The sequence below is a fragment of the Choloepus didactylus genome, chromosome 6 (genome assembly GCF_015220235.1).
Source record: "Choloepus didactylus isolate mChoDid1 chromosome 6, mChoDid1.pri, whole genome shotgun sequence".
Classification (NCBI taxonomy): domain Eukaryota; kingdom Metazoa; phylum Chordata; class Mammalia; order Pilosa; family Megalonychidae; genus Choloepus; species Choloepus didactylus.
This window is the reverse complement of record NC_051312.1, coordinates 145,312,646-145,336,549: the sequence shown is the minus strand read 5'-3', so window position 1 is coordinate 145,336,549 and position 23,904 is coordinate 145,312,646. Positions and strand designations below refer to the sequence as shown.

The 23,904-nt window shown below is 35.7% G+C and overlaps 1 protein-coding gene across 1 annotated transcript; it reads right to left on the bottom strand.

Annotated features, from left to right (window-relative positions):
- Positions 1–359: 359 nt before the first annotated feature.
- On the bottom strand, positions 360–22,395 carry CHEK1 (checkpoint kinase 1). Its single transcript, XM_037839066.1, has 13 exons — positions 22,282–22,395; positions 21,445–21,529; positions 20,404–20,627; positions 19,094–19,158; positions 18,932–19,001; positions 18,355–18,543; positions 17,810–17,914; positions 16,192–16,287; positions 9,854–9,962; positions 9,500–9,677; positions 9,102–9,233; positions 2,448–2,549; positions 360–1,229 (listed from the first exon to the last, which is right to left on the bottom strand). The coding sequence occupies exons 2-13, from the start codon at positions 21,507–21,509 to the stop codon at positions 1,134–1,136; spliced, it is 1,431 nt and encodes a 476-aa protein (XP_037694994.1). The 5' UTR covers positions 21,510–21,529; positions 22,282–22,395; the 3' UTR covers positions 360–1,133.
- Between the last annotated feature and the right edge of the window lie 1,509 nt (positions 22,396–23,904).

Below are 23,904 nucleotides of genomic sequence, written 5' to 3'. Positions count from 1 at the left end.
TTCCTCCTCTGGGTATATTGCAGTAACACAATTTACCAGTATATAGTAATCTTGATAAACTCTAACCATAAAATTTCATATGTTCTTGGTTTTAGACTAAGACAATTGATTAATTTTACAATTTACCTAAAAAAGGGATATGGGGACCCAACCTGATACATCAAAAGTTAATGTAAACTTTACCAGAAGCACAAAGTTTTAGTAAATCTAATAGGTAAAGGAACCAGGAATCAGAACTATTTCAATTATAGCTTCCTTTTTTCTCCCTCTCCCTTTTATCCCTTACTACCTAGAAGCTTGATCAATGAGTTCACAGAGTTCTTAGATATTTGTTTTCAAAATAGAATTTATTTCTGTAGTAAAGAATTAAAATAAGGTTGTGAAAGTAGAAAATAATATAGAAAAATAATTAAGATGTGCAACAGTAATTTTTAGAATAAAGTTAGTTAAGCACTAAAGTTCACGCTCAACTTCTATTTGAAAGACCAACCAGTATTTTATATATTATTAGCTACATCAGGAAAAACATATCTACTTGCAGTTTTAATCAATAGTTACAGTTCAGACTGGGTTTATATACTTAGACAGGCACTTCTAAAAATATAAGTACAAATTTCGGGGATACATTTTTTGAAACTGGTCTTCACTTCACAAACTGATAAATCTGTTTTCCAAAAGTCATAAGCATTAAGCTTTTACTAATTCATCCCTATAATTAAAATCAATGTGGAGGAAATCTGTACTTTTTGGATGAAAACAAACATTTTGGTAAAAATGGAACAAGGTCATGATCTTTCATTATGTTGATATGAAAGCTGGTAAACTCATGTAACCCCAAAACTTGATTTCTACCAGGTGGATCTCATACTCAGCCAATAAACACTGCTGAAGAAATATTTAATGAATTCTACCTATTCCTTCCCCAGTTTTATGTACAGTTTAGATAGAGGTATTATTTGTATGAAGAACATACAAAAAGAATTGGAACATGTTTGGATAGGAGAGGGAAGAGACTTCTTTAGGAACTATTGTCTTAGATTTGCAGTTTGCAGAATAGGATAATCTTCTCTAGGAAGAATAATGTCAACATAGCAGCACTATATTCACCCGAATCCCCAGAACCAACGGATCTATCATGTGGCAGGAAGCCAAACCTTCTGGCTGCTCACAACGTCACTCAGCTTTCCTTTAATCTTCAGGAAGTGTCTCTTGAACTCCAATCCATCACCCTATATTAGAAATAATAACCAAAAATAATGTCAAAAAAACAAAACCATGCCATAAAATAAAACATACTTCAGTGCTAAGTAGAGAAATATCCTTTCCTTCAGGTCTGCATGAAGACCAAAATCCTGGTAGAGGGAGTAGCTACCTAAATAATTCTTACCTGCTTTCATGCCCATCACCATTTCCGCCACAATGAACTCAGAAAGCAGAAAAAAATGGCAACCTGTCAGTTTCAAGTGTTAGTATCTCTGGCTCTAAGTCATTGCTTTCCGTAAGCAGTGGGAGATTTTAAACTAAACGTAAACCACACAACCACACTGAAGTTTTGCCATAGCACTGTAGCACCAAAGCCAGGAGATCCAGTAAGGAAGATTCAGTAGGAAAGACTTCATTACATTAGGATCTTAATAATTTATTTACATAGCACATATATGGACAACAGTATTACAGCAAATCTCCAACATAAAGTGTGTGACCTACCCCTCCAGCCTTCTTTAAAGCCATTAACCACCTCTCAGGAGAAAGAGAAAATGCTATTTTGGTCTTATGTTTCAGGAGCCTTAAAATTATAACCTCAGAACCAATAATTTCTAAAGAAATCATCAGAAATGTGGACAATAATCCACATACAAGTAGTCAAAACTATTTATAATAGGCAAAATATTGCTAAATTATAATATACAAACATTTTTGACAAACTAATTTTTATTAAAATGTTTTATATATGAATGCATTAAGCAAAAGACTGGAACGCTTCAAATAGTTGAGGATGATTACCATTGGGCAGTGCAATTTCAGGACTGTTTTAATTTTCTTAATTTTCACTTATATGCATTTTCTTCAAAGAACATAAACAACTGCCATAAGGAAAATTTCATTTTAAAAAGTCATGTCTTGTAAGAAAAGATAATGGCAAGATTGTGTTCATAAAATTAAAAGAAAAAAACAAACCAGGTTACCATATATTTACAGACACCATGTATTTATAAATATACTGTTTCTTAGTAATCTCCATATATAAATATTTCCATAAATTGAACACTATAATGAAATATATCAAAAATAAATCTGTACTGTCTCTGAGTGATAAGATTAAACTTGATTCTTATTTTCTTCTTTATATTATTTGTATATTTTAAATTTCTACAATGAACATGTAATACTTATTAAACAACAGCAAAAAGATATATTTTTTAAAAACTAATTGCTGTTCTACTTACCTTAGAAAGCCGGAAATCAACCAAGATCTTTTCATCCATTTCTACCAAATTCACTTTGAAAATCAGTTTATTGTTTCTCCTATCAGTTGTTGATACAGTAACCTAAAGCAATAAAAAGGCAGGTAAGTCAGATGTGTGGGTAGAGAATACTCTAAATAAAAACTATAACCTCAGGTCAATGATACTACTAGGACACAAATTTGTGAGGCACTTCCATAACAGGTGTAACATCACAACTGTGCAACACTGGAAGAACACACTATGTCCTGGGAAAATTAAAACAAGATACTCAGCCTACCTGAATAAAGTAAACTATTAAACTCAAAGACAAAGAAAAATTTTCAAAGATTCAGGCGGAAAGAGTGAATGACTCAAGGAGTACTGCCAACAAGTGGCAGAGTTGATGGCACACAATGTATAAAGGTGTAATTTTTGACAAAACAGCATAGTTGGGACAGAGCTATATAGGCACAAAAATTTTGTATATTATTGAAATTAAGTTGATATTAATCCAAACTACATTGTTATAAATTAAGTTGTTAACTGTAATCCCCAGGCCAACCTCTAAGAAAACAACTCACGAAACAAACAAAAAAATGGTAAAAGAAATGAGAAGGGAATTAAAATGGTATGCTATGACCACAGACATAGGGGACTGGTGGTTTGATGGGTTGAGCCCTCTACCATAAGTTTTACCCTTGGGAAGACGGTTGCTGCAAAGGAGAGGCTAGGCCTCCCTATATTTGTGCCTAAGAGTCTCCTCCTGAATGCCTCTTTGTTGCTCAGATGTGGCCCTCTCTCTCTGGCTAAGCCAACTTGAAAGGTGAAATCACTGCCCTCCCCCCTACGTGGGACCAGACACCCAGGGGAGTGAATCTCCCTGGCAACGTGGAATATGACTCCCGGGGAGGAATGTAGACCTGGCATCGTGGGATGGAGAACATCTTCTTGACCAAAAGGGGGATGTGAAAGGAAATGAAATAAGCTTCAGTGGCAGAGAGATTCCAAAAGGAGCCGAGAGGTCACTCTGGTGGGCACTCTTACGCACACTTTAGACAACCTTTTTTAGGTTCTAAAGAATTGGGGTAGCTGGTGGTGGATACCTGAAACTATCAAACTACAACCCAGAACCCATGAATCTCGAAGACAGTTGTATAAAAATGTAGCTTATGAGGGGTGACAATGGGATTGGGAATGCCATAAGGACCAAACTCCACTTTGTCTAGTTTATGGATGGATGTGTAGAAAAGTAGGGGAAGGAAACAAACAGACAAAGGTACCCAGTGTTCTTTTTTACTTCAATTGCTCTTTTTCACTCTAATTATTATTCTTGTTATCTTTGTGTGTGTGCTAATGAAGGTGTCAGGGATTGATTTAGGTGATGAATGTACAACTATGTAATGGTACTGTAAACAATCGAAAGTACAATTTGTTTTGTATGACTGCGTGGTATGTGAATATATCTCAATAAAATGATGATTAAAAAAAAAATGGTATGCTAGAAAATTTCTAACACAAAACAAGGCAGTAATGGAGAATGTGAGGAACAAAAAAGACATGAGACATACGGAACACAATCAAATGGCAGATGTAAATCCTTCCTTATCAGTAATTACATTATATTTAATGGCATTAAACTCTCCAAGTAAAAGCCAGAAATTACTGGAATGGATTAACAAAAAACATGATCCCACTTTATGCTCTCTATAAGAGATTCACTTCAGATTCAGAGCCACAAATAGGACGGAATTAAAAGCACAGAAAAAGATATTCCATGCAAATGATAATCTAAAGAGAGCTGGAGTAACTATATTAATAAAAGACAAAATAGACTTTAAAACAAAAATTGATTTAAAAAAAAGGCAAAGAAACTCATATAATGATAAAAATCTCAACCCCTCAAGAAGACATAGTAAGTATAAACAAACATGCACCTAACAACAGAGCCCCAAAATACTTGAAGCAAAAACTGACTGAATAATAAATAAATAATGGGGGAGGGAGTAAGGGGTATGGATGTTCTTTTTTATTTTTATTCTTTTTTTATTTATTTATTTTGAGTAATGAAAATGTTCAAAATTGATTGTGGTGATGAATGCACAACGATATAATGATACCATGAACCACTGATTGGACGCTTTGGATATCTGGTATGTCAATATATCTCAGTAAAATTGCACAAAAAATTTTGAAAAATAATGGGGAAAAACTGACTGAATCCAAGTGAGAAATATTCAACACTCATAGCTGGAGACTGCAATATCCCACTCTCAATAATGGATAGAAAAACTAGACAAAAGATAAACAAGAAATAGAAGAGGTGAACAACATTATAACCAAATAGACCTGACAGACATACATAGAACACTTCACTCAACAACAGCAGAATACACATTATTTTCAAGTGCACAAGGAAAATTTTCCAGGATAAACTGTATAGAAGGCAACAAAATAAGTCTCAATAAATGTTTTGAAAGTGAAACTATGAAAGTATGTTCCCTAACCACAATGGAATAAAATTAGATATCCATAATAAAAGGCAATTTGGAAGATTCACAAATATGTGGAAAATTGAACAACACACCTAAATAACCAACAGGTCAAAGAAGAAATCACAGGGATATTAGAAAATATTTTGATATTAATGAAAACAGAAACACAATATAACACAACTTATGAGATGCAAAGAAAGCAGTGTTCAAGGGAAATTTATTTCTGTAAATGCCTACATTAGAAAAGATTACCAATCCTTCTCAAACTCTTTCAAATATTAAAAAGGCTGGAACACTTCCTAACTCACTCTATGGGGCTAGCATTACTCTGACATCAAAGCCAGATAAAGATATCACAAGAAATTACAAACCAATATCCCTTATGAATATTGATCTCAAAGATCCTCAACAAAATATTAGCAAACCATGCCCTCCCCCTACGTGGGACCCGACTCCCAGCAGTGTAAATCTCCCTGGCAATGAAGAATATGACTCCTGGGGAGGAATGTGGACCCGGCATCGTGGGACTGAGAGTATCTTCTTGACCAAAAGGGGGATGCAAAATGAGACGAAATAGTTTCAGTGGCTGAGAGATTTCAAATGGAGTCGAGAGGTCACTCTGGTGGACATTCTTATGCACTATATAGATAACATCTCTTAGGTTTTAATGTATTGGAATAGCTAGAAGTAAATACCTGAAACTACCAAACTCCAACCCAGCAGTCTGGACTCCTGAAGACAATTATATAATAATGTAGAATACAAGGGGTGACCGTGTGATTGTGAAGACCTTGTGGATCATACCCCCTTTATCTAGTGTATGGATGAGTAGAAAAATGGGGATAAAAACAAAGGGCAGATGGGGTGGGATGGGGAGGATGATTTGGGTGTTCTTTTTTCACTTTTATTTTTTATTCTTGTTCTGGTTCTTTCTGATGTAAGGAAAATGTTCAGAGATAGATTGTGGTGATGAATGCATAACTATGTTATCATCTTGTGGACAGTGGATTGTATACCATGGATGATTGTATGATGTATGAATGTATTTCAATAAAACTGAATTTAATAAAAAAAAAAAATTAGCCAACCAAATCAACAGCACATTAAAAGTTTATCCACAATGTCTAAGTGGAATGTATTCCAGGAATTGAGAGTAGTTAAAAATATAAAAGTATATCAATGTATAACGTAATATAACTATTAATGTAATATTAATAAAGGGAAAAAAACACATAATCATTTAAAAAGATGCAAAAGAAGAATGTGACAATATCTAACACACTTCTATGATTTAAAAAAAAACCCTCCACACACACACACAAAAATACCCTACACAAACTAAGAATACAAATGATCTTTTTCCACCTGATTAATGGCACCTTTGAAAAACCCACATCTAACATCATATTTGATAGTGAAAGACTGAAGCTTTCCCCTTAAGATCAGGAAGAAGATAAGGATATCTGTTCTCAGCATTTCTGTTCAACATTGTACTGGAAGTTCCAGACAGAGAAATTAGACAAGAAAGAGAAATAAAAGGCATCCAGATTGCAAAGGAAGAAGTAAAAGTATTTCTATTTGCAAATGATATAAATTTACATGCAGAAAACCCTAAAGAATCCACACACACACACACACACACACACAAAACTACTAGAGCTAATAAATGAGTTTGACAAACATGTAGGAATATAAAGTCAATTTATAAAAATCAGTTTATATCTATACATTAGCTATGAACAATCCAAAAAATAAACTAAGAAAACAATTCCATTTATAATAGCTTATGAAAGAATAAAAAATTAGGAATAAATTTAATCAAGGAAGTCCAAGACTAGTATACTAAAAATAAAACATTATTGAAAGAAATTAAAGAAGTCATAAATAAATGGAAACACATCCTATGTTCATGGATTGAAGACTTAGTATTATTAAGATGGGAATATTCCCCAAACTAATCTAGAGTCATTGCAATACCTATCAAAATCCAATGGCATTTTTTGCAGAAATGGAAAAACCCATTTCAAAATTCACATGAAATTTCAAGTGTCCTTGAATAACCAAAACAAACTTGAAAAGGAAGAAAAGATAAATAACTCATGCTTCCCAATTTCAAAATGTACTACAAAACTATAGTAATCAAAACACTTATGGGCATAAGCACAGACATATAGATTACTGGAATAGAACTGAGAGTTCAGAAATAAAACCATACATCTATGATCAACTGATTTTCGACAAGGGTGCCAAGACCATTCAATGGGGAAAGAATACTTTGTTCAACAGATGGTGCTGGGACAACTGGATATCCACATGCAAAAGAATGAATTTGGATCCCAACCCTCGTCATATACAAAAATTAACTCACAAGGGATCAAAAATCTAAACGTAAGAGCTAAAATTAAAAAATTGTTAGAAGGAAACGTAAATTTAAATTTTCATGACCCTGAATGCAGCAATAGTTTCTTAAAATTGAAACCAAAAGCACACACAACAAAAGAAAAAATAAATTGGAATTTGTTAAAATTAAAAATTGTTTTTCCTCAAAAGACACTATCAAGACAATGAAAAGAAAAGTCACAGAATGGGAAACAATATTGAGGGTCTAGTCTTCTGGATATATAAAGAACACTTAAAATTCAACAATAAAAAGGAAAAGAACCCAATTAAAATATGGGCAAAGTATTTGAATAGACATTTCTCCAAAGAAGATACACAAATGGACAATGAGCACATGAAAAGAAGCTTATCACTAGTCATTAGGGAAATACAAATCAAAACCACAATGAGATACCACTTCACTCACACACACTAGGATGGTTACAATAAAAATACAGAAAATAAGCATTGGCACAGATGTGGAGAAATGAGAACCCTCATACAGTTTATACGGCGCAGCTGTTTTGGAAAAACCTTAGGCAGTTGCTTAAAAAATTAAATACAGTTACCATATACCCCATCAATTCCACTCCTAAGTATATACCCAAGAGAATTGGAAATATATGTTCACTAGAATGGGGTGATAGAATGTTCTGGAATTAGATAGTGGTGTTAGTTGCACAATCTTGTGAATATACTAACAGGCAATTGGTTGCCCACTTTTGTTAAAGTGGTGAATTTTAAGTCATGTGAATGTTATCTCAATTAAAAAAAAAAAAACCTACCTATAAAAAAAAGTATAAATCACTGTATGAGAGGAAAATCAAGCTGTCCTTGGATTTCCCCACAATAACATTTTTACTTAACTTTTTATTTTGAAAACCTACAAATCTACAGGAAAAGTGAGAAAATAGTACAATAAATAACCATATACCCACCATCCGTATTTTCTAATTGGTAACGTTCTGCTACAGTTGCCTATAGACATGTGTGTTTACTTTTCTTTGTGTGGTTGGTTGCCTTTTCTCTTAGGTTTTAAATTAAGTTACAGATATTATGACACTTCAACTTGACTTCACTTCAACATGTTTATCCTACAAAGACATTCTATTAGCCACAATATTATCATCACACCCAAGAAATGTGACATTGATACAAAAATATTATCTAATATACGGTCCATATTCAAATGTCCCCAATTGTCCCAATAACATCCTTTAAAGCTTTTATTTTTAAATCCACGATCTAGTGAACGATCATGCATTGCATCTAGTTATGAGGCCTCTTTAGTCTCCTTTAATAAAGAACATTCTCCCCCTCTTATTTGTCTTTCATGACATTAACATTTTCGAAAAGTCTAGTGACAGATTAGAATGACAATGTGGTAAATATGCTATAATAATATTAACAACAAAAATTGGTAGGTGGGGCCAGGAGAAGTGGAGATGGGAGGAAATGTGGGATTACTAATGTACTCATTTTTCACAGGAGTCAAATATTACTGCCTGTATCATTTTTAAGTATATAGATATACATATGGATATAGATAATTTTTTAAGAAAACAATGACTCTGCCCTCTTAATTAATGTTTTTAATATTGTGGGATCTTTTAAGAATACTGTTTCTTGAGTTGAAAAAGATTTTACTTAAATTCCTTCAATTTCAAAATTTTCTTTTTCAAATTAATTATTTTACATTTTAAAAATGTGCTGCTGATAATTTTTACTCAAATATTTAAATTTTTCTTGCAAAAAAGATATAATGAAAATCAATGAAACATACCTGATTCATACAACTCTTCTTCCATTGATAGCCCAACTTCTCACAAGTCTCTTTCAGGCAATTATAAGATTTGTCTGCATCCAATTTGGTAAAGAAGCGTGTCATTCTTTTGACCAAGCGCTGCCAAGGGTTCTACATGTCAAACAGAGGAAAGCTAAATAAATCCATTAAAACCAAAAGCATATTATAGCTATTCAGTCTGACAATTCCTTTCTGTGACTTAAGATTCTTACACATGAAGGCCTCCTGTAATTTACTCTTCCTTGTCCAACAAGCTATATAAATTGAAAACTATTAACACTATATTTCTAAGATTTATAAATTTAAAAAATGAGACACTTTAACACAATAAAAAACAAAGGGCTGCCATAATTTTTTTTTTAATTACATTCTCTTACCTGTGAGGATCCTGGGGTGCCAAGTAACTGGCTATTTAGAAGCATATGATCAGGACATGTCGGTTGGGAAAAACTGATTCCTTGTACTAGTTTATCAATGTATGAGGAGTTGGTATCCCATAAGGAAAGACCTGTCCGTGGTTCTGGCTGAGAACTGGAATACTTCACATTTTCTTCACTGAGGAATTAAGACAGGGAGAAAATAGGTTTTTAAATAAAATCCATCAGGCCTTTCTCATACCACAGTACATTCTCACTGATAAAAATTACATTTGATATTAAGACAAATATACATGTACTATTTTTCAAGGGAAATATTACATTCAGCAACTATTTTATCTTTACTGATCTTACCTAGAAGCACTGTTTACTGGAGAGAAGTCCAAATTCGATTGAATGTGCTTAGAGAATCCACTTGGAGACTCTGAAACACCTCCTGGAGTGACCCGGGGTCCTTTGGCCCCTAAAAAACAAAACATAAATATGAATGCTTTCAAGTCTTCTATGCAGATATATTTTTAATTAACCGAACTGAAACCTGCAGTAAAACCATATTTAAATCCATTTATTTAACATGAAATACTTCTAAGACAAATAGAGACTTTTCCTACATTATTTTACAAGAAACATGTCAAACTGTGAACTTGTCAAATTACATATTTTAAAAATCCTGACCTGTAATGTATTCAAGGAGGGGGTGTCATGCTAAGGCCTTGATTTTAACGGCAACATCTATGGTAGCAGAACAATGTTCTGTGAGGACAAAGAGACCTAGCAGAAGGACTAAAACTTTTAAAAATAAAAGTTAACTTATGATAATGGCAAAATACATTATGAATCTGCTCCATCCAACATTCTCTGCTCCTCTGGAAAAGCTTTAACAGGAATAATCATTATACAGAAATGGTACTACTATAAATCCATGTTTACTATCCTAACCTGGACCTTCAACACTGACAGTCAATACTAATTATTTCTCTAGTCAGCCTTTTCTCTTTCTCCATGACAATTTCAAAACTTCTACTTTTCTCAGACTGCCAAGGCCACCCTCCAGCACCTCATTATTCTAAGCATATATATCATCTCCCATTTCACAGAGAAAATAGAGCCATTATATAGAAACTCTCTCAACTTACTGCTACTAAATCTGCTAATTCACTTGTATTTCTACTCATCTTTTCCTCCCTTCCATCCTCCCATCAAATGTTCATCCCTCTACTTGTGCTAGTTAATTGTCCATATCCTCCTACCTCTTCAGAGATCTTGATACTCTGTTATTTAGTCTCTCTCTGACTTTCAGGCTCTTCCTCTCTACTGGATTTGTCCCCAAACCATTTAAACATGCTTATGTTTAGCTAACATTTTAATGTATTAATAAGTTAATTCAAATATTTTATTAAATTTACTATTACCAGGCACTATTCCAGGTACTAGGTATTCAGCAGTGAATAAAATAGACAAATACCTTTGACCTCTTAAACCCAACATTCTACTGAGGAGAGATAAAATAAATTATATAAAATAAGATCAAGTTAAATAAATATAAGTTAAATGGTGATGAGTGGAATGGAGAAAAATAAAGCGAAGAAAAACAAGGGATATTTACATATTTTAGGGGAGAGGGCTATCATTTTAAATGGGATGGCAGGAAAAGCTTAATGAAAAGGTAACACTGAAGTCAATATACAAAGAAGGTGAAGAACAAGATAAGCAAATAAATCTTGATGAGAAAAGCATTTCCAGGCCCATGGAATGATCATTACAAAAAAAAAAAGAGGTAAAGTGTACGAGGAGTATTTGGAGAACAATGAGGAGGCCAATATACCCATGACCAAGAGGGAGAAAAGCAGAGATGAGGTCCGAGATAAGGGGCCAGAACGAGTAGAAAAACGGGGGCCAAAAAAAAAAGCACCCAGGGTTCTCTTTAACTTTAATTGTTCTTTTTCACTTTAATTTTTATTCCTATTACTTTTGTGTGTATAGTAATGAAAATGTTCAAAAACTAATTTTGGTGATGGATGCACAATTATATGGTGGTGCCATGAACAACTGATTGAATGCTTTGTATGACTGCATGGTATGTGAATATATTTCAATAAAATTGAATTATTAAAAAAAAAGAAAAGAGAAGAAAGGGGCCAGAAGTTTGTATGCCTCTTAACATCTAAGTGGAAAATGGAGCAGGCAATTGGGTGTATGAATTCGGAATTCAGAGGAAATGTCCAGGTTGATACAAATGTGGTATCATCAACATATAGCTGTTACTTAAAGCCATATACGAAATAAGATCATTAAGGGAGTATATATGGATAGAAAAACAAGGAGGTCCACAGATTGACCCCTAGAGCATTCCAACATAAAGAGGTTTGGGACATGAGGGAAAATCATCAAAAGAGATTGAGGAGTAGTCAATGAGAAGGATAAAAATGAGAAGAGAGTAATATCCTGGAAACCAAAAAAGTGTTTCAAGAAGGAGAGACTCATTAACGACATAAAATGCTGTTGATCAGATAAAATAAGAGGAGGTCTGAGAACTATTAGATTTGGCAACCTAAGTCACAGTGACCTTGACAACAGAGTAGATAGAAAGAACTATGAGTGTAGGAACCTCTTTTGAGGTGTTCAGCTGTGAAAAGAAAGAGATTGTGTATAACCTGTCGGTCTCTGGAATTTTGGGTATCTGTGTGACACCCAAGACTTGGAGCTAGAGCTTGGCAGCTCTGAATTTCAGTATTATCCCATATAGTAACTGCAGAAAGAGCTAAAAAAGAGTTCAGACTTCAATTAGAGATATGAAAGAAGCAGATATGGATAGGACGAAGGCAAATCAGGCCCAAGGGTAAAGGACGATACTGACTGGGTTTTAAAACTACAGCTTTTGTGCAAGACCAAGGGAGGAGATGTCTACTTGGTGCAGGATCTATATTTTCTGTAGCACACTAGATAATTTAACCTGTACGATCAGTTTGCTTGAACACCATAGGTGCATGGAGCTATGAAAGGGAAGTGGGATTTGCTAAGTTTGTACAGGCTGGGGTGATATCCAGACACATCCCAGTAATATGGGCAGAGAGTAAAAGTGTATTTGTGGGCCCCTCAAGGAACTGGGGAGAAATGCAGATATGTTGGACTTCCCCACCTGGGTTATTGCTGATTTTCCCACAAACATTGAGGACTGCCAATTTAGTGGGCCAAGTCCTCAATCTGGGGACTTTTCCTTGTGAGGCTAGTTGCTGTAAGGGAGAGGCTAAGTCTACTCATAATTGTTCCTAGGAGCCCCCCACCACCACCACCACCCCCACCCCAGCGAGTCTCTGTTGCTCAGACATGGACCCCTTTCTCTCTAAGCCCACTAACCTCCCCCCATGTGGGACATGACACCCAGGGATGTAAACCCCCTAGCAATGCAGGAAGTGACTCCTGGGGATAAGCCTGGACCCAGCATTGCAGGATTGAGAAAATCTTGACCAAAAGGGGGAAGAGAGATGAAACTAAATAAGGTTCCAGTGGCTGAGAGTTCAAACCAAGTCAAGAGGTCACTCTGGATGGTATTCTTATATGCTATATAGATATCACCTTTTAGTTTTTAGTGTGTTGGAATGGCTAGAGGGAAATACCTGAAGCTGTCAAACTGCAACCCAGAGACCTTCATTCTTGAAGACGATTGTAGAACTATGTAGCCTACACAATGTGACTGTGTGATTGTGAAAACACTGTGGTTCGCACTCCCTTTATCCAGTGTATGGACAGATGAGTGGGAAAATGGGAACAAAAACTAGATGAAGAATAGGGTGGGATGGAGGGGATGGAAAGATTTAGGTGTTCTTTTTTGCTTTTATTTTTATTTTGGAGTAAGGAAAAGGTTCAGAAATTGATTCTGGTCATGAATGCCCAACTGTATGGTGGTGCTGTGAATGACTGATTTGACACTGTGAATGAATGTACGATGTGTGAATACATCTCAATAAAACTGTATTTAAAAAAGTAAATGAATAATGGGGGGTGGAGGGGGATGGGATGTTTTGGATGTTTTTATTTTAATTTTTATTTTATTTTTTGGAGTAATGAAAATGTTCAAAGATTGTGGTGATGAATGCACAACTATATGACAATACTGTGAACAAGTGACTGTACACTTTGAATGACTGTATGTAACGTGAATACATCTCAATACAATTGCATTTAAAAAAATAAGAGAAGCAGTGTGGTAGCTGAAGGGGGAAGTGGGGTCAAGAGAGGTTTGTTATTATTATTGTTATTGTTATTATCTTTTTTTAAGATGGGAGAAACAGCAAATTAGTATGGTGATGAAAAAGATCCAGTAGAGAGGGAAAAATTAATGACGCAGGAGAAAGAGAAAAAAAATTGCTGGGGACAATGTCCTTGAATAGGAAAGAAGGAACTGGCTCTAGTGCACAAGAGAAACAGTTGATTTATATCTGAAGCACAGACAATTCATCCCAAGAGAGCAAAAAGAAAGCAAAGTACATGACATGCATAGGGGCAGTCAGGTAGGTGGAGATGGTGGTAAGAACCTGTGCAAGTTCCCTTTTGCCTGCTTCCATTCCTCAATGAAACAGGAAGCATTGTCACCAACTGAGAGTGAGGATGGGGAAGGAGGTAGAAGTTTAGGGAGAAAAGACACGAAAAACAAGGTACGAAAGTAAACTGCAGTACATCCATACAATGGACTATTATTTAGCAATAAAAGGATATGAGCTACTAAACCATGAAAGACAAGAAGGAACCTTAAATACATTTTGCTAAGTGAAAGAAGCCAGTGTGAAAAGCCTACATAACTTTATGACTCTAACTTTATGATACTATGGAAAAGGCAAAACATAGAGACAGTAAAAAGATCAGTGGTTGCCAGGGGGTTCTGGAGGATGGGAAAAGGATAAATAGGTGAAGCATAGGGCATTTCTTGGGCAATGAAACCATTACGTACGATATTGTAATGGTAGATACATGTCATTATGCATTTGTCAAAACCCATAGAACTGTACAACACAAAGAGTGAACTGTAACATAAACTATGGACTTTAATTAATATTAATGCATCTATCAATATTGGCTCATCAATATAACAATAACAGATGTACCACACTAATGCAAGATGGTAATAATAGGGGAAACTGGAGAGTGGGAGAGGGAGTTTATGGGAACTCTTGGTACTTTCTATGCAATTTTTCTCTAAACCCAAAACTGCTCTAAAAAATAAATTCTATTAATTTAAAAAAAAAAAAGTGGTTTAGGAATGTGAGCTAGTGAAAGAAGTGGGAAAATGTAGTATGACTTCCAGGCAGCATCAAGGGCCCACTTGAGATTAGTGATCCTGAATTTAAAGTGGACATTGTTGTGTATTTTTTTTCTAGCTGCAATTAGCTACGCAGGTACAAGTGTAAAACAGGTGGAAACTACATTTAGCTATGGTTGGGTTTTCTCAAGCAAGTATGATGAAAAGAAAGCGGCAAGGAAGTTAAGGATGAATGCAAAAGAGTCATTATAATGAATGACCCTGGAATTTAAGATAGGTAAGGATGATGGAAGGACCTAGGGAGTGTGTGTGTGTGGCGGGGGGGCGGGGGGGGTGCGCAGATGAGAGCCAGTGAAGCATGAATTAATGGAATACAAATCCTGGTAGAGTCAAAGGAAGAACTGTTGGAGTCAGGGTACTAGCGAGAGTGAGCCAGAAAAAACATACTGTTAGAGCAGGATTCTTAGCGCAGAAGAGGTCAAAGAATTGTGAGGCCAGAGTATTAAAAAGATCATCCAAATAAATACTTAAATAATCAAGAACCACGACAAAAATTAGGACAAGTCATGTCGGAGAGAAACCTGATTTTGCATTCTTCATCACTCTCAACATCTAAGCAATCACCAAGTCCTATCAATTCTAGTTTTTGAATTTCTTTGGACTCTATCTACATCTCCTAGTTCAAGCTACCACCATGTCACATCTCAACTACTTAGTATAAAAACTTTTACCACTTTTAACCTCTTCCTATCCATCAAAAACAATTGAAAAAAAAAAAAGGTAATCAGAAAGATCTTTTAAAACCAAATATATGGTAATGTCATTTCCTTACTTTAAATCTCTCAAAGGTTTCCCAATGGCCTTAAGTTAAAACCCTAAATCCTTAAAATGTCATAAAAGGCCCTCCCCACAACTGGACCACTATCTACCTCTCCGACCTTGCTCAAACAGCTAATCAATCATATACTCAACAAATATTTACTAAATGCCTGCAATGTATCAATGTACCATATACTGTCCTATCCATTGGTAATAAAAATGGTAAACAAGATAGACACGGTGCATGCTGTACTGACCTTCTTCCAGTTCCTCAAATGCACCAGGCTCTCTAAATTCCAAGACTTTGCAAATGCTGCTTCCTCTGTTCAGTATCAAATCTGCTACTCACCTTGCTTGGCTATCTCCTCTCTGATCTTTAAGTCTTAGATTTATTTCCTTAGGGAGGTAACCCTTCCCTACCCCTTAAGACTTGGTCAAATACTTAACAATAGTACCCATACTTTCTCCTTTATAATTATTAATAAACTTAAAATGATGTTTTATACTTCTGTTTTTCCCATAAACATAAACTCCACAAAGTAAGAGACCACATCTCTCTTGTGTTGTTGACTTGTGACATTCACTGAGAAAAATACTTTTATTCTAAGAATATTACCTTTCTTGAGTGGTTTGTTGTACCATCTATCTTTTTTGATGTCTGGAATTGTAATCCTTATTGATGGATCCTCAACAAGGATTTTATGCAGCAGAGCTGAAAATAAAACGTTAAGAGTCATGCGAGTTAGAGAAACCTATGTGCTTGTCATAGGGACACATTTTCTACCGGTCTCCTTATATCTAAATATTATTTCTGGGAAAGGGAAAGAATGATGCTACTATATTATTTAATTTCATGCAGTTCTTTGCTGCTGAGTATATCTTAGAATCTTCTTCCCAGTTCTGTTTCTCAATTTTTTGCAAATACGAGCCAGATGAAAATGTTTTTCCCCATGTAACTACATTAACAAAAAGGTATAAAACACCTCTTATTCATTTTCAATACCAAATTTCCCCAGTCACACAGTTTTATAAGGAAAATTTACTTTCCAAAAACTTTTTAAGGGACAGTAATACATCTAACCACAATCTTAACTTATCTTAATTATCTTGATAAAGAATTCATACAACTCCCAACACCAAAACTATTTTCTAATGGACCAAAGATTTAAGTGTAAAAATGAAGCCACAAAAATATTAAGTGAAAATAAAGGGATTTTTTTTTAAGGGGTAGAAAAGGATTTTCTAAACATGGCAAGAGTCTGAAACCACAAAGTTCAAAATTGATAAATGTGAATAAATGAAAACATAAAACTTCATGTCAAAATAGCATAAACAAAACTAAAATAAATGACATATCAGGAAAAATATTTGCAACAAATGCAAAAGTCTAATGATATTAATATGCTAAAAAAATTCATATAACATAATAGAAGAAGCAATAAACCTCCCTGCTAAAAACGGGGAAAATAGACAACCCAGAAGAATAGACAAAAATGATAATACATAAAAGGTATGCAACCTCACTGGTAACACACTTAAAAATAAATAACAGTGAGTATTTTTTTTTCACAGCCCTGTTAGATGTAAATTTTTTTTTTAATTATTTTTTAAAGTAAACTGATGAGATTATGATGAAGTGGTATGAACTTCCTGGAAAGCAATTTTGGCAAAATAAACCAAATAATTTAAAACTATATGCACCCTTGACCCTGCAATTTCACTTCTGGGGTTTTATTTTAAATTAATCATTTATGGACATGTGCAAAAATTAAGTATCTCTTCTATAACAGTGACAAATTTAGCAAAAATCTAAATCTTCAACAAACTGAACTGGATCGCATAGTATAGCATAGCCATACAGCAGAACACCTTCACAGCCTTTAAAATCAACGACATAGAACTACAGTTATAGCCATGGAAAAATGTTCACATAGCATTAGGGCAAAAAACAGCTTACAAAATAGCATGTGTTCTGTAACGTAAAAACACTCATACTTAACACATATTTATTACAACAAAGTCTAGAAGCACATATCAAAATACTTTTTAAAAACTATTTCTGAGTGCTGGAATTACATGGGTGTGCTTTTTCTAAATTTTTATTTATAGTTTTCTAATTTATCTACAAGGATCATGGATTATGTGATTTTGTTTAAAAGTTAAAAAAGAAAACAAAAGAAAGAATTCAAATAGCACTAGAATTCATTATCCAAAAAATCAATACTTTCAGTTACCTAGAGGAGCAGAATCAATTTTTTTCCAAGGATTGAGGTATGTTTTTTTTTCTTTCCAATCAGAATATTCTTGACAACTGTCACTGGGCTGGTCCCACGGCAATTCTACAAAAGAGAAAAGTGCCAGTTTTCTGAGTGCTCATATCACTATATAATAATTATTTCAAGGGGGAAAAGCTAGGAATACAAATCCATTAAAAGTTTTCTCCAAATTAATTCAATATGGTTACAAACTAAGAATGCCAACTCACAGAAACTTCAGAGACACCTCAAAAATGGAAGAACCACTCCTGTCCTAATCTTTCCACAAGTGTTGACAATGAAATCTTAAAAGAGATGGCTACTGCGATTCTTCATATAATAGCTGTCCATACCTCATTTTAAAAACCTTTGAGGTTACAAGTTCCAAGTTAGTTATAAATAACAGCTACTATTAAAATGCTATTACATAAATACGGATTCCCTTAGTTTATTTCATATATTTTGGTATAACAGATCTGACTTTCCATAGGTCAGGAGTTTTATCATGATTCAACAGCTCTTACCTCCAGCCAACATTGCAGTAAGTACTATTCCACAGGACCAAATATCAACTGGTTCTGCATTAAATTCTTTTCTCTTTAGAAGTTCTGGAGCAACATAAGGTAAAGTACCACACATCTTGTTCAATAAACGCTCACGATTATTATGTCGAAACACTGTTGCCAAGCCAAAGTCAGAGATTTTGAGGTTATCTAAAAAAGGGGGAAAAAATGACAGCACTGAGTAAAAATGATTTGTAAATAGAAAACATGTTACAGATAAAAAAAGAGTGAGGACAAGATTGAGATCCAAGGTATTTCAATAAAAATTTCCCTTCCTCAATCCACTAATGAATTGCTCAAGTCTATTCTCATAGTTAACTCATCTAAGAGTGAGCTACCATTGTGTCTTGATCAGATTTCTCTATCTCATCAACAACTACACAAAGGACTTGTCAAGTCCAGATATACCGCATCTCTTAAATTTCCTTGAGTTTTCAGATTTTTTGCCCTGAAATTTCAGTAATGCAAATTCTTGATCCTTTCCCTAGATGGCTGCATTAAAATAATTTAGGTAGCAGTGACAAAATGCCAAACTCACCCCTTTCATCCAACAGGAGATTTTCTGGTTTAATATCCCTGTGGGTTATTCCAATACCATGGAGATAAATCTAAGAGAGCGTGAGGGAGAAACAGACCATAATTTGATAAGTTACTTCATCTGTGCTAATGAAGTAAAAAAGAAAGAGACAACTGTACCTACCACCCCTGCCATAAGTTGATGGAAGAACCTCTGAGCATCTTGTTCAGGCATGCCTATGTCTGGCTCTTTAAGAATTACGAAAAACAAAACAAAGTTAATAATGAACATTAGTTTACCAGATAAATATTCTCAGTCCTCAATGACATGGTCAACTCTTAATATTAAGCTTAAACATTTGCCATTGTACTTTAGTAAAAAGAATCTTATTCTAGCAATAAAGACTTAGGAGTCCAATACCACATATGGTACTTAGTATCTCATGTCTGTATTTGTAACATGGTGAAAATGAACCAATATATCACGAGAAAATTGCAGAGAAATAACAAGCTATCATCCAAATCAAGAATGCAAGCCATGCCTAGAAGACCCCAGCTTACTCTTAGTCTGATTTATTCGTTATCCTTCAAATCCTCCCCAATTTCTTCTTAATGATATAGCATTATCTTTCCCACTTCTGAAATATAATTGCCAGTATAGAAGCCTGAGAAAACCTAAGCCAATCTCACTAAAAATTTAACAACAGACTTAAACTTCATACAACCTCTCACACATCAAAACCATGAATGCATGTGAAGTTCCTTCAGTAACAAAGTGTTATTCAGAAATGTTCTTTTATCAGTTATTTTATATTTTGATCTCCCTCATTAACTCCTGATTTCTTTTACCCTCAGCTCTCTCCCAAGATAAGTATTAGAAATTCCAGTAATCAAAAGCATTAATACAATTGCTTTAAATACATTTAGGTCCAAAGAATATATTTTATGTACTTCTTAGTGCTCTGTAGTATCAATCCTCTAAATCAAACATAGAACATTTAAGGACCAAATTCAGAATTTACTTAATATATATATATTTTTAATCTTAGAAAGTTCTGTTATTTAATAAGCAAATTAAGAGGAAATATAACAATATGCTATTATTTTGGATCTGTGAATGTATGAAATGATTTTGTGTAGCTAGAATGTCTGCAAAGAAAAATAATATATAGGCGATTAAAACATTGCATTTATGATATTTCATCATGAAACAAGTTTATTTTTAAACTCTATAAAACAGCAATCCCAATGAAAATCACAAATAAAACTTGCAAAAAGTTTTCTCTCAGTGACTTTATATGTTTACATTTTAAACCAAAGTCAAAAAAAAAAAAAAAAGGAAAATTTACTCCAGTTTCACGGTTGCATAAACAGGTTCTGAATGGACAATGACCAAATATCAGACCCAAAATTAAAAAACAAATTTAGAAACTTATTTAGTAGAATAATTATCTTGAATTTTTAGAAAATTGACTCAAAACACTTTTACCATACCTATTCTATCAAAAAGTTCTCCCCCACTGCAGTACTCCAGAAATAGATACTGGATGTTGCCTTCTCTCCTGTGACCATAGAATTTCACTACGTTCTCATGATTTAACATTTTATTGATACAGATCTCTTTCTTAATATTTTCTGGACAGTCTATGGCACGCTTCATATCTACAATCTTCACCGCAACTGCTTCTTCAGTTCTTCTATTCACAGCAAGTTGAACTCTTGAAAAGAAAGTTGTAACATTTCAGACAACTGAATTCTAGTTCTTCTAACACTTCAAAAGATTAAACATGACTCAACCCAAAATTATTTTACCTTTATTACTTTCTTCACCAAGGAGAAACCAAGTAAATGGTTTCCAAATGTTTTCAACAGATTATTTTTCCTTTCTGAAATGTGAAGTATCATAATAGTCCAAAGAAGTCATACTCACAAAAGTCATTTAATAACATAAACTAAATTGGGATAACAGCACTTCTAGGCCACATCACCTATTTACATGTTTTATTTGTTTAATTTAGTAACATTATCTAGCCTCTATCAATCCCATACTATATGCCCCCTGGCTACTATTCTAACGACCTATGGGGTAGGTTCCTGTATTGTCATCTAATAGAAGAGGAAAAAGAAGAACACAAAGACATTCAGAAATTTCCCTAAGATTACAGAACTATGACTAGTATCTGATAGAGTGAGGCAGTCTGTCTCCGGAGTCTGCTCATTTAACCATTATGTTTAAACCCCAGGAAAGAATATGTAGAAGAGGAAACAATGACTTCAGAAATCTCTTCCAGCTCTTAACAAAGGAAATGTAAAAAAACAGGAAAAAAAATTAATCCTTACAAAAGATTTACAAATCTTACAAAAGATTTAAAGCGTCAGTTCCCAAAAGTCCTGGCTTTCGAAGCAAAGATCTGTTCTCTAAGGCATCACTGTATTAGAATAAACAACTCCAAGACAACTAATATGTACTCAAACAAGACAACAGACAGAAAGATTAATCAAGTGTGAAGGTGGGGTAAAAGGACTCAAACTCACTCTCCGTAGGCACCTTCTCCCAGAGTTTGCACCAAGTCCCAGTCTTCCACAAAGGGCACTGCCATGACTCCACTAAGTACCACGGCTGTAAAAGGCAGGTACCCAGAAAAGATGGGAGATGAGTGTGAGCTTCAATCACCTGTAAAGTCACTACGCTCTGCCTTTGCCATGATTCTCCAATTATAACTAACCGCCCTTAGTTTTCCCTTACATCTCATCCAAGTTTCATCTAAGTCTTTAAACTACAATCAAGTTTTCTAAATTTAGGCATTTTGTTGTGTAAATCACAAATCCACGCAAACTGAAGTCTAAAGCCCCGCCTTCCTCGGGCCCCAGAGGAAATCGATTAGTTATGTTGAGGAGCTGGGGGAGCCGGGCGAAAAAAGCTTTATGGTGAATGACTGGGGGAGGGGGTAAGAGAAGTGAAGACTGGGGAAGAGAGTAAGAGCTGTGGGTTAGTGTCGGCGAAAAGAACAACTCGACTACCTCATCCCCTGCTTCCCTCTTGCTCATACCAATTCCCAACCCCACTCAGTCCCAAGGGCCTGGAGGCGCCCGGGGTGGGGCCAAACGTCCGAAGAAGCGGAAGGAAGGGCTGGGACACCGACGGGCGGCGCCCAAATCTCTGGGGCTCCCAACCAGCAGAGGGACTGTCTCTCCTGTCCCCCTCTACTACAAGGACCCCCCTGGTGGCACCCAACTCCATCCTCCGACGCGACCCCTACGCAGAAGTCTCTCCGGTCCCCCTTGCTCTTCACCAATAACTGTCTCTCACCCTGCCCCTTCTCACTAACCTAGACCCCGAACCCCTCCACCCTACCGGCCGCCCCTCCTCACCAGGCTATCCTTTGCCCGCCACCACAGAAATCCAAATGCAGCGCTTTTCCCGCCAAAACTTGCGAGCGTCACACTGTCGCAAACACGCGTGCCCCTTGCCGTAGAGCAGGGAAGCGTGCGTTCTTGCGGCTGCGGCTGTAAAGTTTGGCCAGCGCCAGGTTTTCCTCTCCAGACCCCTGGGTTACCTTGGGGTTGGGAAAGATCCTGGCCGAAGAGATTTAAAGGCCGGTGTGGGAACCCCGGCAGGGCGGTGCCGGCGGGGCCGAAGGGCCTCCCGGGAAATGCCCCGCGCTCCGCGAGCAGCGACCTGAGCCCGTGGGCCTCGGTTTCGCTGCAGGTGCTCTGGGCCTGGAAAGGCTGAGGGAACCTGCACGAGCCCACAGGGCCGGGACCTCGAAGCGTCCTGCCCTACTGCCCCACAGGATGGTGAGGACCGTACGCACTACGTGCTGCACGGCGCTGTGTACAATGTTTAATAGCGGTACCAGTAATACTGGAGCCCGAAATCTACCAACAGCTGTTGAAAATTGATACTGTGAAGAATGAAACAAATGTGGAGGGAGAGAAAGCATCAAAAATTACTGGGCGACGCAGGAGCTAGGGGGCGGGGGGGGGAGGGAGCTTGGAGGAAGAAAGTTACTCTTTTGTCGTTTGAGATAATGTCTGGTTAACTAATTTTCTTGCGTGTTGTCAGTGAACAAGTGCCAAACAATACCTGAGTTAGCCCAATTTTTTTGAGGTCAAAATATCTGCATAGCTTAGTACTAACAGCTTTTTCGTTCTTCGTGTGTAAGAAATAGGCAGGTGGAAGCCAAAAAGCTGTTTCATCTCATTTTACAATGCAAGTGTAAAAAGTAGAGTAAACAGTTTAAGTAAGAAACTAAGTTCTGGGCAAAGGGACTTGCTTGAGAAGCAAAACAAAGGAAAAACTGAAGTACTGTTCCCCTCACCTCACAGAGTAAACTAGACTGGGAACTCAAGGCACAGACAACATCATCTCCATTAAATTCTCCAGTCGTCAACACTGAGCCAAATACACTTAGCATAACTAGCTATTGATTGTGATACTGGTAATATATTACATCAAAAGTGCACACATCTATTTGAAAGATGGAAAGTCAAGGACAAAAATCAAGAACAGGACACTTCAAGATGTTACATATGAAGTGTTAACCATGACATCAAAGTTTGGGCTTTATGTAATTAATCAAGTTTTCCAGGTTATTTACCCCCCTTTCCTCTAGTTTCCTCACTGCACTGCAAACAATATAAAGAAAGGAAGAGGAGGACCTGCACAGCTACAGTGTCTGAATGGGATTATGAAATCTTTAGCCTGAAAAAAAATAAGGTATACATATTTCAAGCAGAATAGCAGTTAAAGATAGCATATGGGAGAATGATTATAAACAATACCCTCTGTGGCCTTCTGAAACCTTACTAAAATAATAAAGGGTAAATTTTTTAAAGGCAATATAACTTACAAGAATAAAGAGTACGAGAAACAAAATTTTGGGAAGTAGGAAGCTTTTAAATGAAAGATAACTTAGGTAAAAGCTCAATCCCACCCAAAGCCAGCAATGAGAAAGCAGAAAAGCGGCTTGATTTATATCACAGAACTTCCAA